Source organism: Pyrgilauda ruficollis, unplaced genomic scaffold, assembly GCF_017590135.1.
Source record: "Pyrgilauda ruficollis isolate IOZ18807 unplaced genomic scaffold, ASM1759013v1 scaffold203, whole genome shotgun sequence".
NCBI lineage: Eukaryota > Metazoa > Chordata > Aves > Passeriformes > Passeridae > Pyrgilauda > Pyrgilauda ruficollis.
The window spans coordinates 626,318-643,939 of record NW_024519541.1 but is presented as its reverse complement, the minus strand read 5'-3'; the positions used below and the strand labels follow the sequence as shown (position 1 = coordinate 643,939).

Below are 17,622 nucleotides of genomic sequence, written 5' to 3'. Positions count from 1 at the left end.
CAATACTTGCTGTGTCTACTTCATTACATCACGACCAAGAACAATAGTGGTTTGTTTCAAAATTGAAAGTTATTCCAATCACCTTCATCAAAAGAAGTTTTGTACTCATATTTTATGTAATTAGTTCAAAGAGCATAAAGTCTTAATCAGCACCAAGAAGCATTTCTGTGCTATATTTATGCAATTAGGAGGCTAGAGAGAACAAAGTGCACATTTCTGTTTCCTACTAATATTTTGTCAGGCGTGTTTTAAATTATCTTCCGTAAGAAAAAGCCCTTATGCAAAAGCCTCTCAGAATTTTTTAAAATGATAAATTTAAGAGAAGAAACTTGAAAAAGTTTTGGTATTTCTGAGTCTTTCATGAAGTTCCAAGCTTTCACCATAGAGTAACTCTGTGTTTTCTAGAACTTACTTGATAATTTAGAAGATAGCAATAAAGTTTGGCTTGTCGTTAGCTGAACGGAAGTTTTCACAATGAGATCATCACCTAAGGAATAAATGTGTAAAAATGTGCATTTTGACGAGGAGATAAGAAAGAATTGGCAATGAACACTGTAACTTGAGATAATTTTAGAATACATTGTGGAACCTTTCCCATAATGTGCAACTGATTGGATTTCTGTAACCATATGGACCATTGGCTAAGTTGCTGTCTCTTAGAGTTAAAACCATTTAAGTGATACAATTCCCTTAACATAGATGTCTGTGTTCCTGCATTTCAGATGGAAAGAGAAAAGGTTAACTTGTTAACAACACTTCAGGAATCTCAGAAGCAGCTGGAAAATACACGGGGGGCCCTCTCAGAGCAGCATGAGAAAATTGGCAGGCTCACTGAAAATCTGAATGCCATGAAGAAGCTCCAGGCCAGTAAGGAGTGTCAGTCTGCCCTTGATAACGAAAAGGACCGAGATAGCCATGAAGATGGAGACTATTATGAAGTTGACATTAATGGGCCAGAGATCCTGGAATGCAAGTACAAAGTGGCTGTGGCAGAAATTACTGACCTGAAGGAAGAGCTCAAAAATTTGAAGGCAAAATACAAGGAATGTGAATCTAAGTACGAGGAAGAGAAGAATAAATATGAGACTGAGAGCCAAGCTCTCACTGAAAAGATCACCTCACTGGAAAAGTCCACTAGGCATGATAGAGAACAGATGGCCAGGCTGGAGAAGGAGCTGAAGAAAGTCAGTGATGTCGCTGGAGAAACACAGGGCAGCCTCAGCGTGGCCCAAGATGAACTAGTCACCTTCAGTGAAGAGCTGGCCAATTTGTACCACCATGTCTGCATGTGCAACAATGAAACTCCAAACAGAGTGATGTTGGACTACTACAAGGAAGGTAAAGGTGGTCGCAGTAGTCCAGAGGCCAAGGGAAGAAGGTCTCCCATTCTTCTTTCTAAAGGGCTGTTAAATATTGAGCTGGGAAAGACAGAGAATGGAAGTGGTGACAGCAGCCCATCCCCGGTATCATCTCTGCCATCCCCTGTATCAGATCCTCGGAAGGAACCGATGAACATTTACAACTTGATTGCTATAATTCGGGATCAGATCAAACACCTGCAGGCTGCTGTGGACAGAACAACCGAGCTGTCCAGGCAGTGTGTTGCTACTCAAGAGCTTGGGCCAGTGGTGGACAAAGACAAGGAAGCTCTTATGGAAGAAATCCTGAAACTGAAGTCTTTGCTGAGCACCAAGAGGGAACAGATAGCAACTCTGAGAACTGTGCTGAAAGCCAACAAACAGGTAACCAGGTCATAGAGGTTTGAAGGTTACAGTGTCAGGCAGCTAGGTCATGAGCACAAGAGAATTTTAATTTGAGTTCATTCTGCCATTCCCTCAGTTCTGTGGGGCTTTTGTTGCTGGTATTTGGCTAGTCTGAGGCTGAAGCTGGCTGTTCCATTAGAGGCACCCAGCTGTCCCACGTAAAGATGAGCACTGGGGCTGTAACTGACTTCAGCTTCTCACATACTCCTGAGACTTTATTAAGGTTAAGGTAGCTTCTATCTACTGTCTGTCTGAATTAGATTAGGTTATATTTAATGCAGGACACCTAAAATGAAGAGTTAGTCTTATTTTCTACTTGAAAGAATTCTAGTAGCTATCCTTAAAAGAGTTCTGAAATTTAAGTATTGTTCTCTCTCAAACTGCAAAATAAAAGAGAGCCTCCCAAGATGCGAATGTGATATAAGAATGTGGTCAAAATAACCACAGGTGAAAGGTAAAAATAGTCTTTGGAGATTGGACATTCAACAACATTAGCAGTGCAGTAGGTGAAAATAACTGCCATAGAAGCACCACATGACATGCTTCATCTTCTTCTCTATGGTTAAATTTAAATTGTCTTAAAAAAGAAGTAGTTTAGTCTACTAAACTACTAGTGGTGTTGTTTAAGAATGAAATAAACACATTAAGCTTCCTTTTGCACATTTTAGCAAAGGTGTCCCAAATGTAACATAGGTAAAATGCTGTAAGACAGAACTGTGCTAGTGATTGACAAATGCATTTGAGATACTAAGTAGATTGTTTTGTTCCTTTGTGTTGCTAGTAGATAGGTTTCACTACATCTATATTCTGTAACTTCCTTGATGCTGCTCCATGGTTAATGGGAGTAAGAGATGGCTATGTCTGTTCCCAGTGTTCAGAAATGAAATTTTATTTTATCTGTACAAGACAGGTTGACCACAAGTTTAACTTTCCAGTAAAAAGTAAATGTTTCATTATTTGACTAGTCATTAAAAATCTTTTAGCCAGACATTTGATGAAGAGTTTCATTAAATGTTATGTTTCTGTTCTCCCTGGTAACCAATAGACTGCAGAAGTAGCCCTTGCCAACTTAAAAAGCAAGTATGAGAATGAGAAAGCGATGGTTACAGAGACCATGATGAAGCTGCGAAATGAGCTGAAGGCTTTGAAGGAAGATGCTGCCACCTTCTCTTCCCTGAGAGCTATGTTTGCTACAAGGTAATGAATATAATGAACTCCACAAAATTTAGTTCCTTGGTTGTGTGGGGAAGAGTTGAACATCCTTCCCATCCACCATGCAGACAGTGAAGTGGTAGGTGCTTTTTCCTAAGATCATTGCTTGCAGTGTGTGTGTGTCTGTGATATGCTCCTGTTGATGAGGAACATGCATGGATATGGTGTGCTGCTACAAAACATAAAGCTGTCGTGGCAGTATTTATTCAAGTTGGCTGGGATATAACCTGTTATCCCTGGTTCTTGAAGCCATTAGCTCTGAGAAGGAGTGACATTTAACAATGCAAAATGAGCATTTATTGTACACTGAAGATGGGACTCTTCTTTCCCTTGATGGTCTAGGAAAAGGTAAAGATCCTGGTGCTCTTAGGCTGTCCATCCTGCAGTTGGCATCTGTTGTTTCATTGACCTGTGTCAGCTGATTCGATTGCTTTGTCTTTGGAACTTGCTTCTGCTTCTTAGTTGTGCTCTGTGGTGTGACACATAGAATCACTAAATCATCAAGTTTGGGAAAAATCTTTAAGATCATCAAGTCCAACTGTCAACCCAGCACTGCCACTTAACCTGTAACCCACATCACCCAGCACTGGGTCCAGATGCTTTTTGAACATCTCCAGGGAGGATGACTCCACCACCTTCCTGGGCAGCCTGTTCCAATGCCTGGCCACTTGAACAGTGAAAACATTTTTTTAATACCTACTGTGAATCTCCCCTGTCTCAGCTCAAGGCCATTTCCTGTGATCTTCTCACTGCAGGCATGGCAGAAGAAACTGGCCCCATCTCACTACTGCCTTTCAGGCAGTTGTAGAGAGCGATGAGATCCCCCCAAGCCTCCTCTTAACACGACTAAATAACACTTCATGTTCTCCCTCAGCTGTTCCTCATTAATATTTAGAAAAGCTAGACACAGAAGATGTGACTTTCAGCATTTCCAGAAAGGGATTCCCACATGGGAATAACAGCATTTACCTCCTATTCCTGGTGCTAGATCTAGAGGTGATGAATGGCATCTAGAGACAAAAAATGGTCTGCTGCCAGACCAAATGGATGCTGCCAGCATCCCTGTGAAAGCAAGGAGATGTCCAGGTAGGACAAAGGCATTTCACTATCCAATGGGCATGCTGCAAAGCCCCATAAATGATGTTGTGCACATACTCACATTTACAGCACTGAGGTGCCTACTCTAGACTTTATGTCTGAGAGTTATGCATATATTGAGATTCAACCTTGGTGAAGGTGCCTCTTATAGATAGGCCCTGGACCTGGGTTGTAACAGTCTTCTTCCAGGGATTTGTTGAAGAACAGGTGTGGTCTATGTCCACACCACCTTCCCATGTTCCTGGTGCTCTGCTTGAGCACTGCTGCTAAGGAGAGTGAACCACAGGATGCATTCCTGTGAAATAATAATGGTGCAGAGAGCTCTCACAGTACACTGTGCCTGCTCTTGTTTGGCAGTTTGTCTGCCCTTTTAGTTTTAATCAAAGTGGAAAGTGAGTTACTTTAAAATACAGGAGATTACTGCAGTAGCAATTATTTGTCTCCATGGTTTAGATTGACAAGTCCTGGTTATGGTCACAATTCATAGAAAGTGTCAATGCTAGTATGTTGTAAAAAGCAAAGCACATGCATGGCTTGGGTGGCATGGGGTGGGGAGAGTTGAAGAGTTTGGAATTAGAGCCTGAGGTAAGGAAAAGGTGGGGGGAATGTGTTAAAAATCTGTCTTTAGTGTTAATTTCTAATATAAACATTGAGTTAGAAATAGCAGGTGGCTGATCTCTTACAGCTGAATGCAGTCAGTGCTCATTTTCATCTCATTTTAACTATGTCTCTGCTAATACATTTCCCAGTTTTTAATAAAACTGAGGAATTATGATTTTAATCCTGCATGTTTGAATTTCCTTAGTAGGTTGACAGTTTAATCTCTTAAAGTAGAAGTAGTTGATGTTTCTCTCCAGTGCCTCCTTCAGTCACTGTTGAGTCACCTCTCTTGTTTGGAAGTTGTCATGTGGTCCTCATTGATTGCAGGGAAGAGGGGAAAAATATGGGTATGCCCAGGTGCATTTGGTTACATCACTTTTTCTTTTTTTTTTTTCTTTTTTTTTCAGAACAGAGCATGATTCACTTATGAATTTACATATGAATGGTATTAAAACTATTATATGCTGACCCTTACATAAACTGGTCTGTAAGAACTAAGGCCAAACCAATGTTTGTGGGAAGCAGTGGTATGCAACTTCGGAAAATGCCAAGTTAGGTTTTTCAATAGTTTGGCTTCAGAGAGTTTTAGAAGATTTATTTTTTATTTCTCATCATTACACTCAGAATGTTTATTTTCTCAGTGTAGATATTTGTATACCTGGTGTTGTTTTTAAAAATCTAGTTGATGTTTCCTTACTTCTTTATTTGTTGTTAATTACCAGTACTAATAAAAGGGGCAGCATCAAAGCCTTGTGTTCACTATCTACTTAAAGCTGTAAATGTGTGAAAGTACAACGGGCTGATATTGATTTCACATTCTTCCTAAAAGCGTGAAAGCTAAATTATCTTCTTTCAAAGGTGTTTTTAAAAGAAAGACATCTTCTATTCTGATTTTATTGAATATATAGCTGGGAAGTAGCCTACCACATGACAAATGGAATGGTAAAAGGGAAGGAGCCTTTATTGTTCTGTCAAAGCAGTAAAAATACACAGAGCACAAAGATATGCTGCCATAGCTGCTGCTGCCAACTAAAGCAGGTCCAGAGCCTGTGTCGTCCTAGGTGGTTAGGGAGGCAACATTGCTGGGTTTTGGTTTGGGGTTTTTTGAGAAAATGAAATTGAGAGTCAGCAAGCAGCATGAAGGAAGAAAGTGGTGCAGATCCCAGTCCACCTCTGCGTGCAACATCTACAGCCACTTCCAGGAAACTTCTTGCCCCTTCGTTCCAGTAAATGATTGCTGTGCTTTGTACAGTGTGATGTTGCTTGACCTGGGACAGCCATGCTTGCACCAAGACAAGGTTTGAGTCTGAGGCTATATGATTCCTTTTGGATTAAAGAATCAGGATAGCAGGTTCAGGGTGCAGGATGGTGTGTAGGCAGAGTAGTTAACACTCCTGCTTTTCCCCAGTTGTCTCTTCTATAGGAGAAAACAGTCGCTCAGGTACAGTTACAAACTGCAGCTGCACATATGCTACTGGCAACACTTCCCTTTTTGTGGAGAAGAAAGGAAAAACTCCCTGAATAAGTTCTGTGGAAAACAAAAAAAAACAAACAACCAGTTTAGGTATTTGAAATAGGGAATACCTTGTAATTTCTAGGACAGTAAGTTGGTCTTGTAGACTTCTGTGCTAACAAGAAGCTCTGTGAGATAATGACTTGCTACAATAATCTTTTGGAGTCAAAATCCTGGCTTTAATTACAGCTTGGCTCACATGGGAAAGACTTCACTGCTTTCTAGGCTAGATGCCAGGCCTAGAAAGGCCAGTCAGCCATTGGCTTTGGCACAACTGGCTGTACTCGGTCAAGAGGCAGGAGTGATACCAGATTATAAGTAAGATGGTGTGGGAGGTCCCTGCTCTGCTTTACTGCAATGGTTTGGTTTTCTCTTCCTTATCTCTTTTTGTTCCAAATGGGATGGTGGTGAAGAGATCTGCCCCCTTTGCTTTAGCTTGCCGGGATTAACATTTCTCTGCTGCATGACAAATCTAGACAGCAGCAATCTTGATGCTGTTTCACTGAGCTGCAAGTTTTGAGGCTACATTAACTTCGTGTTCTGTACAAAAACCTGGATATGTTTTGATTCACAAGAAAGAACCTGGAAGAGGGCGGGGCAGGAACCTCCGCGTATTTTTTACATGTCCCAAATCTTTTGGGACTATAATACTGAGCGTGAACAAGGGGAACAGGGACAGGTCACTTCAGTGCCAGATCATATTTTGCTGTAGCAAACATATTTCATTTCTCAAGGAATTGGTAATGCTATTTTGGTTTGCAGTAGTGGAGCTTGGAAGGAATCAGGTTTGAGGTGTGCACAGAAAAGAAAGCAGAAAGGTCACTTCTAATATAACCAGACCTTGCTTTTCACCTCAGATGTCATGAGTGTGTTTGAAAGCTAGGGCGAAACCCCACAGCCTCTCTGACCTCCCAGAAATCTTTAGCCTGTGTCTTGCTCCCACCCCCAGGGGAAGAAAACACCTCTCTGATGCTCTGGAGCAGCAGGGCACAGGGTCAGTAGGATGCTGGCAGCTGTTTAGTTTTGTGACCACACCCTCCTTCTGGAGCTGGTGACACCTTCCCTCACAGGGGAGGACTCTTACACTTTCAATATTATTTTAGTCTTTTCAGACTTCCTAGGGCTGTTTCAATCTCACTTCATCTCTAGAGCTGAAATGGGTCAATGGGACAAGATCTGGTCTGGAGTCTGGCTTCCACTCCCTGGAGTGTAGCAGTTGGTGTAGGTCCATCTGACCACACTGAGAAGGGCAGGTGTTGGTGTTCCAACAAGTATAAGGTTCCTGGGTTTGTTTTTTTCTAAAGAAAGACCCCTCACATACTGGTTTCTCCTGGGCTGCACAGTGTGGGAGAGGTTGTGAGGAACTCCAGAGCAGGATGCTCAGAGATGCGAGGGGACAGATTCCTGTGCGTGTAGGGGCCTCAAACTCACCCAAACTTCCTGGTCTGTAAAGCTGCGGTGCCGTTATAGTTCATGCAGTTTTATATTTATATTACTGAGTTACTGTTTAACATCTCTGTATTTAAAAATAAAAATCTGGATTTCCTTTTTCCTATTTCTATTCCCAAGCAAATATAATTAGGAATATAGGCCTAATCCTGCTATTTAAAGTCAGGGACACTAGAGTTTGGGGCTTGATAGCATAAGCACAGCTGATGAATCTGCATATCAATGTGGTTTTGTTTTGTGGTAGGTTTTTTCCAGTCTGCTTTATATTACCTAATGATAAATGTCCCTTTAAGTCAGGGGCTTCACCGTTTCAAAATTTAAAGGAACTTCTCTGCTGATATTTCTGCTTTTATGACGAATTTGTATTTTGCAGATGGTAAATTCCAGCTGGTACCTATGAATATTGACTTCTCTATCCATATGCTTAAATGTTGTCTCTATATGCACCTACCTGTAGACTTTAATTTTTTAAGTTAAGCAGCCTCCAGACTCAGTGACAATGACTGCAGATGGAACAGCTTGAGGCATTCATATAGCTTTACCACAGCCTTCCCACTAAGACACTTCCTTTAATTGTTTTAAAATTGATTTTCATGCTGAGAACAATTAAATGAAGACCACTTGCTATTGAGAAGACAGCCACTACTTATAGCATAATCAGAGTTAAGTTAAAGTAGAATTCTGAAGGATGCTTGTTTTTAATAGTGCTGTTCAGTCACCACTGAAGATTTGTTACTTGGACTTTGTGTAAAGTGACAAACGGCACAGTTCAGGTGGCCATTTCACAACATTCCTGTTGCTGCCCTCAGACCCTTTCCAGCCTGAAGCTTAGAACCACTCTGTAAGCACAGACAAAAGTAGTATGACTGCATAGGGTCTACATGCAGTCATACTACTATGGGAGGACATCTCACTGACATTCACACGAGTACAGTTACATCAGGCTCCACACTTCCTCTTTCCAAGGAGACTGTTAATTATACACTATCTTGAAAGGCACAAACATAAAGTGCTGAGTGTGGGATTCTAAGAACCCCAGTGAGAAGTAGTTGTGGTTTTCTACAAGTTTAGTTGAAGTTCCTGTTTAAGAGCGGGTATATAAGCAGCTGCAAAACTATCACTGCTGTATAGAGTGGACACAAGGGCCTATATTGGAAGGTGTTCATAATGGAACCAGGATTGCTAAAGATTGATGTATTTCATTGCAGATGTGATGAATATGTCACACAGCTCGATGAAATGCAGCGGCAACTTGCAGCAGCCGAGGATGAGAAGAAGACTCTGAACTCCTTGCTTCGGATGGCTATCCAACAGAAACTGGCCTTGACCCAGCGCCTGGAACATTTGGAACTGGACCACGAGCAGTCCAAAAGGGTGCGCACAAAGTCTGCCTCCAAAGCCAAGGGCAGTAACCCCAGTGTAAGTCCCATTCGGTCCTGTGGAGACAGGTCTGAAGGATCTGTCCTGAACAACCAGGTGTTTTGTAGTGAGAAATACAAAATCTGTTGTGACTAGGTCACATGTCTAGAAAAACCATATTCTGCATCTTATTTTATGCTGTAACTGTCAGCGTAAATCCCCACTATCTAACGTCACAATGAGTTGACTCGTACTAGTATGTTCTTGATCCAGGTAATACAGATGTATTACAGTGGTCCTAACTGTAACTAATGCATAAGTATGGGGATACTATTAACAAGTTAATAGTGGAAACCAGTTAGCTTTTTCCACAATTAACATGTCTGGGGTTTGCTGTTTATGGTAAGTGTTAAGAGTACGCCTGATAGAGTATGTATCTGGTGTTACTTACTGTAGTTTGTATAGCACATACATGATCCTTTCTCCAGGATTGCAGCATACTTCAATAAATGCTTTCATAGGCAGAAATAAATGGAAAACCTTCTTTGTTACTGTTGTTTAAGTGGTGAAAAACAAAGGTTAAAATTAGAGCTATGTCTCCGGAATTCAGAGCATTTGGAAACTGGAGTCAAACTTAATTCGCCTGTTGTAGTGGATGTTAAATACTTGCTGTTGTATCACCACTAACCAAAGTCCTAAAGCTTTTATAGGCTATAGAAGCTAAAATAAAACCTGGTACATTATTTACACTCTGCGTCCCTCTCTTCAGAGGGATAATCAGAAGGAACTTGCACATTTATTTTAAAAATATGCAATATTAACTCCATCTGATACAAAATTTAAAATGTAAGAATTGGGATTCAACCTGGTAGACAGTTGCACCCTAAGAAGTTATGTCCTGAAAGGTTCTGTGTGGTCTTATGTTGCTCCTTGCAAGCATAACACTTTGAAAAGAACCCATCTGAGGTATCCTTTACAGGAAAGTAGCCACACAATATATACGTGTAGAATTAATGTGACTATGGTCTAGCATTGTTGGCCACAAACAGTTTTTCTCAGCTCTCAGTATTAACCTAAATAGGTAGCATTTCAGAGCTCTGAACATTTTTTTAAGTACACGGAAGATACTGCATTCCATATGCAAGCCATGTGTTTCACAGGGCTCTACATTAGAGGCACAGGAAATTGATCCAGATCATCCTACTAATAATGATTTATGAAGTAGCTTAGTGCACATACTAATCTTTAAAAACGAATAAACCTTTGTCTGATATTGAACTTTTAAGGGGCCTTTCTACCCACTTAATTACAATAAGTTTGACACTATAGAAGTGTACTTTCTAATTGGTGCCTACATAAGAGAAAAAGATTGAAAATGTTGCTTCTAAAATTGTGGAAAATGTGTGGAGCACAGAAAGGCACAGTTCTTTGTTTAACCTGGAGTTTGAAGTGCCTAGCCTCAGACTTTATTTTAATGTAAAGCCCTGTTCATTTGTTACTCTTTCAAATACTTTTGTATGCCTGTAGTGTTACTAAAAGAAATGCAAGCCTGTGCCGGTGAGTGCTCAATAGCATGGTTCCCAAAGCCATTCTAACCCTGTGCTGCGGTTGTGCTCCCTGCCTGTCCCTGTAGATGCTCCCAGCTTGATCCGTGCGCTGTCGATGTGCACGCAGGAGATATCCCAGTGCTAACAGAAGCTAATAAGAGCATGGCTGGTTTTCTCACTGAGGGGAAACCACAGGAAGTTTTGGCTTCCCAGATATTTTTAGCCATGTTGGTGGGAGGTCTAAATTACTACAGTGAGGTTTTAAACAAATGGAACTTTGCAACAAAGCTGGGAACCGTGGAAGTGCTACAGCCCAGAGCCAGAATTTCATTTATTGATCTTGAGAGGAATCAAAAAACCTCAAGTGGTTCAATTCTAATACATTTCTAAAACATGACTGCTTGGGGTTTAAACAAATTTCAGTTCTGGTTTTAGAAACTAGGCCCTGTGTGTCTGTTACTACTTCTTTTAGAAAATACTGAATTCTCCTGAATTTGAGCTTTAATATTGCTAAATAGCAGGCTTGATATTTTAGAAGAGATATCTTTTATAATTTTCAGTCCTGCTTTTCTCTTTGCTGCACAATCTTCCAAAAGGCCTTTATTCTTCTCATTCCTACATTAAGTATAATTTAAAAATACATGGTGAAAGCAGGCTTTTGAGTGCTAACTTTCTCTGCTCTAACAGACTCAGTAACAATTCTACTTCCACCATAGTAGGGAGCTTTAACACAGTTTTCACTGCTTCCATGTCTCTAGTGACAGTACTTTTGCAGAATACTGATGGCAAAAATGTAAACTGGAGAAACTAATTGAATGCATTTTTAGGGTTGTTTTTTTTTAAATTAGTTGGAATTTTCTTTAACAATTCTGGTGTTACCAGACAGTGACTGTTGCTTTCAGACTTGGTTCCTTCTTTCAGTTCCAAGTGTGAGCAATTTTTGCTATTAGCCAAACAGCCTTAGTGTTCATTTCCTTCTTCAGTCATTTCTGCAAATATTTCAAAAACACTAACAGCCATCCTGACTGCTGTTTGAGCCTATCACCATTATGGTGTATCCTGTCAGAAAAAGAACTGAGGAATGGTGTAAAGTGACTTGATCCTGCCGTTTGTACTTTTAGGTAACATTTAAGACTGAGTCTTTTAATTCTTGATTAACAATTTCTTGAGATGTTCTTTTGCTGTAAGTCTTTCATATCAGTCTCAATGGGTTGGGGTAAAGCATGGAAAATTCCTTAAGCCATCACCTACCTCTGCAAGCAGGCTCCTCTGAATGATTCTCTTGCATAGGCCTGCATGATATTCTGACCTGCATGTTTCTGGAGAATCTAAAGCTTCACTGAAAACATTTCTTGCACACTCACTGCTTTTAACTTACGCTTGAATAGCAAAGCTGTATTCAGTACTTGTAAGAATCCTTCTTTCTGCAAAGCTGTTGCTTCCAGGCTGAACCCACAAAGCCTTGTTCACCCACTGGGAAGGCATCTGCGAGCTGGAGTGGCTGCTGTTCCCCCAGCCAGCTAACAGACTAACCTGCCTGTGCAGCACATGGATGGGGTTAAGTTTTCAGTTGATTGAGAAATAAACACTGATTTTTTTTTTCCTAATGCTATTTTATTTTTCCATTTTTCAGCTGTAGAGTAGTCCCTGGAGAAGGCCTTTCCAACAGTGCAACAGCATTTCTTAGCCCTCCTCACTCTGGTTCAAAGTGGTGGCCCATTGCACACAGAATGGAAACCACTGACCTGATCCTAACTTTTGAAAACACCTTTTCCTATATACTACCTGAAACCTTCCCTTTCTGCCTGAAGCTATAAAACAAACAAGCTTTACCTATAAGTGCTGCTGCAGTAAGAAATCTTACAAGTGCTGAAGAAACCTACTTCAAATATAATCCTCACCATATTAGTCTGTGCTCTCCTGGAAATGTTGAATGGGGGAATTTACTTCTTTGCAGATGCTCATTTTTTACCTGATTGTTAAACCTGTGCACTTTTGATATTTTTCTTTAGTTTCTTTAATTCCTTATATAGAAGAGTTTATATAAATGCAGTGGTTTGTGCTCATAGTCTCTCTCCAGTTTGAAACTTGTGACTTATGAATTATATATCAGCATGTGGCAGAAATTTTGGGGGGGCTCTAGATTGTGATTAGAAAAGAGTTTCAACAAAAAGCAGGAGCTCTGCTAAACTATGTGCTGTGCTTCAGCATCTTTTTTTTTTTTTTTTTATTAAAATATTATGCTTTATATGTTTAAATTACCGATTTTTTTTAACTGCCATATTCATTAAGAAATCCAGGGTATTCCAATTCTGGGGTTTTTTTCATATTGTATTATTATTCTTAGGAATAGTTCAATGTAACAAGAAAAAAACTTGACTTTGCTCTGGTTAAAACAGTAATAGGCACTTGAAAAATATTAAATAAGTAGTATTACATATAAATTCCAGAATTCCTGGGTTCTAGGAAGTTGAAGTATTATCGATTAACAGAATTTTATACAACTATACCAGTTAAATTCCAAATTGGAATTGTTTTGTTACTTTTTCATTTTATTGTGCCAAATTATGGTACATTTAGAAAGAAAAATTGTAAAGTGGTCAGTGATAGGGTGTTATCTGTCAGCGCCTTTCTGTCACTCATTATTGCCAGTAGTGCCTTTGATCATTTGAAAGGAGACTCTTAGAGTAGTGTAGGGTAAGTCCTGTCACTTAGGAGGAATGGAATGGCTGGTTTGGAATTTGTTAAAGATGTGGAGCAATAAGTGCAAAGTGAACTCCCATTTCGCACATTTTTAATGGTAGGTTTACTATAGAGTTTATATATTCAAGGAATTGTAAAAAATTCTGTTAGTCAATGATATTTCATCATGCAAATTCGAGGGTATAGAGGGGAAAAAATCAAAACCACAAACCTGAACAAACATGACTACATTTTGGGAGCCAGATGGAATCATCTTAAACAGATGAGCAGCGTATGACCACACGTATGGTATCAGTCCGGGAATGTGTCGGCAGTGTCGCTGACGGTGGGCGGTGGTGGGGGCAGGAGCCACGGCGCTGTGTGCAGGTGTGAACCGCAGCACATTGGGATCTCCTTTGCATGTTGTATCTAATTGTGATTTCAGCAAACAGAAAGAGAGAAGCTCATCAACAAGCCATGCCAGGTTCTCAGTGGCTTCGTGAGGCTCATGTGGATGATTAAATTGGTACTTGCTGGAGGGGAGCCCTCCCACTTCTCAAAAAAAGTACAAATTTAATTAATATTGACAGTGCAGAAAATATTTCTGTTTGCTGGAAAAAGCATTATTATTCCTAGATGTGGGGACTTATTTCCATCTTCTGTTACACTATTGATTCATAAGAAATATTGTTGCATTTAAAATTACTACATTTGTATGTGGGTATTTATTTGAAATGATGTTGAAGTACGGTATTATGTTCTATGTGCATTACCTTTTAGTGGTGGGTTGGTCTCCATTTAACGTCCTGTGCATGTATTCTTGCCAAGTAACCTTTACACAGATCTGAAAAACAAAAAAGTTAAGCTTCTTAAAACGATAACTGTGTTAATTGGATAACCTTAGGAGGAGGGGTGAAGGTCAAAACACTGCTTCCAGATTAATAAAACAGTTTTTAATCTAGGAAAGTAATGTGCCTGCGTAAAGGTTGTCACATTGGCAGGAGCAATAAAAGACAAAAGGAATTGCGTGTTCTGCCTGTTGGTTTTGTGGTTTAAGAAGGTACTGGTTTAAGTAGTTGGCTGAGGGGATTTTTATCCAGAGGCCAAATAAATACTAATTTTTATCTGAAAGAAACTGAATACGTCACATGAAGCTTTCTGCAGAACTAGAAAATTAATTATTTGTGCTCACATTCAGGAAGCACCATCCTCTCCTACTCCGTGACATCTTCATGGATTAGTTTTGGCCTGGATCCAACTGGTTTAATGTGTGTCACTGAACAGCCTTGCAAACACTTGTACTGGTACAGGGAAAGTAAGGGCAGGACTAAGGCTGTGGTGTCAGTCTTGACAGTTCATCCTGAAATTGCATCTTAATTTCTCATCTACTCTCCAAAATACTCATAAACTGTTAGGACCCCATCCAGCCTGGCCCTGAACACTTCCCTGGAAGTATTTCCTGGCTCGGCAATGTTCCCTGAGCACCGTGGTCTAGTGGGAGATGTCCCTGCTCATGGCAGTGTGGTGGGGGAGTGGGGGAGGAACAAGATGGTCTTTAAAGTCCCTTCCAACCAGTAAGGGATTCTGTGAAAATCCATTAAGTTGCTGTTTGTCCAGTAGAATTAGCAAACAAACTCACGAAAAGCCCCTGAAAGAGAATCCCAAAACTCTGAGGGCAAGGCTGAGGTTTGCCCCATCAATACAAAGATATTCCTGGAGCAGTGACTTAATGTTGTCGCCCAGAAACATTCAATACTCTTGTGCCCCCAGGTAGGATTCTCAGAACCATTCTGCTGATTGTTTCTGTATCTGGTAGCAGTCAGCTGCATGGCACCAGCTCATCAACACAATTTATAGCTGGAGCACAAGATGCCAGCTGTTCCTTGGGCACTGAAAACACTTGCTCCAGAGGTATGTGGTGAGCTAGCAGAGCATGTGTGCTGGGACACTTGCCCTGATTGTAGAGGTCTGCATTTTCTATAACAGGAGATTTACCTGCAGGATGATCTGCAGAAGAAATATGTAAATCCATCTGCAAACATGTGTAAGCAGACCTATGAAACAGTAAAACAGGATTCAAGAATGTTTTAGTAAGAAAGAAAATGAGGAAACTGTCAAAGGATAGTATTTACATTAAAAGGTTGTCTAGTGAATGGCTATTAATGAAAACATTCATTTCTTTGACGCTTTTCTGTGTAGAAAAATCCCCTCCCTAAGCCCTGGGGGAGATGTTGCCTGTGCAGAGATGGAGGGTGGGTTCAGCATTCCAGCTGCAGATGTGGCTGGAGTTGTCTCTGGGAGAGGAATGTGCCAGCAAATGTCACACTCCTGCTTGCTGTGGAGTCAGTAATCCAGCAGTGAGCCTTTGTTTCTTGTAAGTGAGGCTTGAAAACAAGTTGCTTCCCAAAAGAGGACCAGGACAGATTTCTGGATGTACCAAGATGCCTAAAGATCAGAAACCTGGAAGTTCCCAGGTACCTGGTTTTGTGGGATGAAGGTAATGAAAATTAAGACTGAGGTGCTTTTTGGAGATCCCATTAGATAACATGGGAAAATTCAGCTAGACAAATAATTACAGTAGTTAGAGTTTTAAAAATATATTCACATTCTTGTGTTTTTTTAAAGGCTGATGTTGTAGATGGACCTACAGGATCAGGAAAAGGTGTTTTTGCATCCAAGAACTTTGAAGAGACAATTAAAAACAATAAAGATCACCTCTGGGAGCTCATAACTAAGAAAAGTGCTAATTAATGTGATTATTCTGAGTGTGTAATTATTTTTGAGTGCTATTTTGAATGTTTATCTATAAAAGTTTCAAGCAAACATTCATTAGTCATTGTTGGGAAAATCACTCGTACTCAAACCACTCAAAAGATAGCTTCATGTGTCTTTTCCCAGGAAAGGAGGGGAGGATACTGCTTCCCAGTGCAAGTTTCCCCAAGAAGGAAGTAATCACAGCTGAGGAGGGGATGTTTTTCCTTACCCTTACTGGTATCTCAGAGGTAACCTGAGAGCTGGTCTGCCCCTTACCTTCCCCAGCCCTGTCACTTTGGGACGTGCTGCTCCTGAATTAAGCCATCAGATTTCATAGTTATCAAGTGAAAGTGTTGTAAAATGCCCTAGGTCCAGCAACTGTTTAAAACACTCAAAAACCCCATGAAAGCCAACTAACAAGCTGGATCTGGTTCTAGATTTTAGAGTACTTCTGAAGCTGTGTGGGAGCAGTGTAATGCAAGCTGAGTTTTGTGACTGTGTTGGAGAAAACCTGAGAAAAATTTTAAAATTTAGACCAAATCTATACTGATATCTAATTAGCACAATGTGTTACTTGCAGTTGAAAGTTACGTACATGAGCAAAGCTTGAGTTAGCTAGGTGTAAATGAGGTGAGTTTAAGGCAGACTGAAGTGAGTTAGTGCATGTCCAGACCTCCCATCAACCTCCTGAGAATAGAATTTAACTAAGCTGAAAATTACTTTCAGGGTAAACCCCCCAAATACTGTAGCTTTTGACTGAATCAAGTGTCATATTAGAAGTACACTGTGTGTAGCCAGATATGCACCTGTGTGACTATCTTTATGTTGCAAGAATTTTGAACAATATTATGTATTTGAAGCATCTCTGATGTTACTTTTAAAAGAAATATCAGCAGGTGGACATTTGGGCTCTGAATGTCCTAGGCTAAAATACTGTAGCATGCTTAACAGGCAGATTCCATACAGGCAAACTTCCATACTGATGATTTAGTATATGGTTTTAAAGCAATCATAGGAGGGAGAAAATATGTTAAAAGAGTGAAACTTCTAAAAATCAATTCTCACTAGTAATTACACAATCCAATCTCAATAACACCATTTAAATTATTTTTTTAACTGATCATTTCTGCTTTTCAAACAGTAATCTATTTGAGGAATTACAATTCTCCATTTTTAAGGAGAGAATAAGAAACAATTCATTTAACTATATGCTTCTTCATATTGCTTGACATAGTTTCTTATATATCTTTTCCACAAAACCTTACTCCCTATTTTTTACACAGAAATTTTCAGTTCAGCATTGTCTCAGCATTCAGACGCATGCTAACTCAAATGTAGCGAAAACACTCAATTTGGCAGTTCAGTAATAACAAACATTTTCCCCTTAATTTTTGGTGATGAGACTGCTACCACCTATGACAGTTATTTCTAATTATATTGACTAAACATTCAGGCAGCTTCTACCAATCTCAAACGCTGCTTAGCTTTTTTTCCTCTGTGGCTTCTACTCTGGAATTCAAATTAATGCCGCTCAAAGCTTTATCAAGGGATAAAGAATTAAATATTTGATCCAGCAGTGAAACATCAGCTTCCTGCTGTTTCCAGATGAACAACAAACCTTTATTGAGCCCTGTATCAGAGCCCT

At 40.0% G+C, this 17,622-nt stretch overlaps 1 protein-coding gene across 2 annotated transcripts in view; it reads left to right on the top strand.

Annotated features, from left to right (window-relative positions):
• The window catches only part of BICD2 (BICD cargo adaptor 2), a 51,830-nt gene extending 37,584 nt beyond the window's left edge, over positions 1–14,246 (top strand). Inside the window, exons 5-8 of one of the 2 annotated variants that reach the window (XM_041467224.1) lie at positions 723–1,742; positions 2,809–2,960; positions 8,844–9,054; positions 12,175–14,246. In XM_041467224.1, coding sequence (XP_041323158.1) covers positions 723–1,742; positions 2,809–2,960; positions 8,844–9,054; positions 12,175–12,180 — 1,389 coding nt within the window. In that variant the 3' untranslated portion in view covers positions 12,181–14,246. The other variant, XM_041467223.1, reaches the window with a different exon arrangement.
• Positions 14,247–17,622: the final 3,376 nt, after the last annotated feature.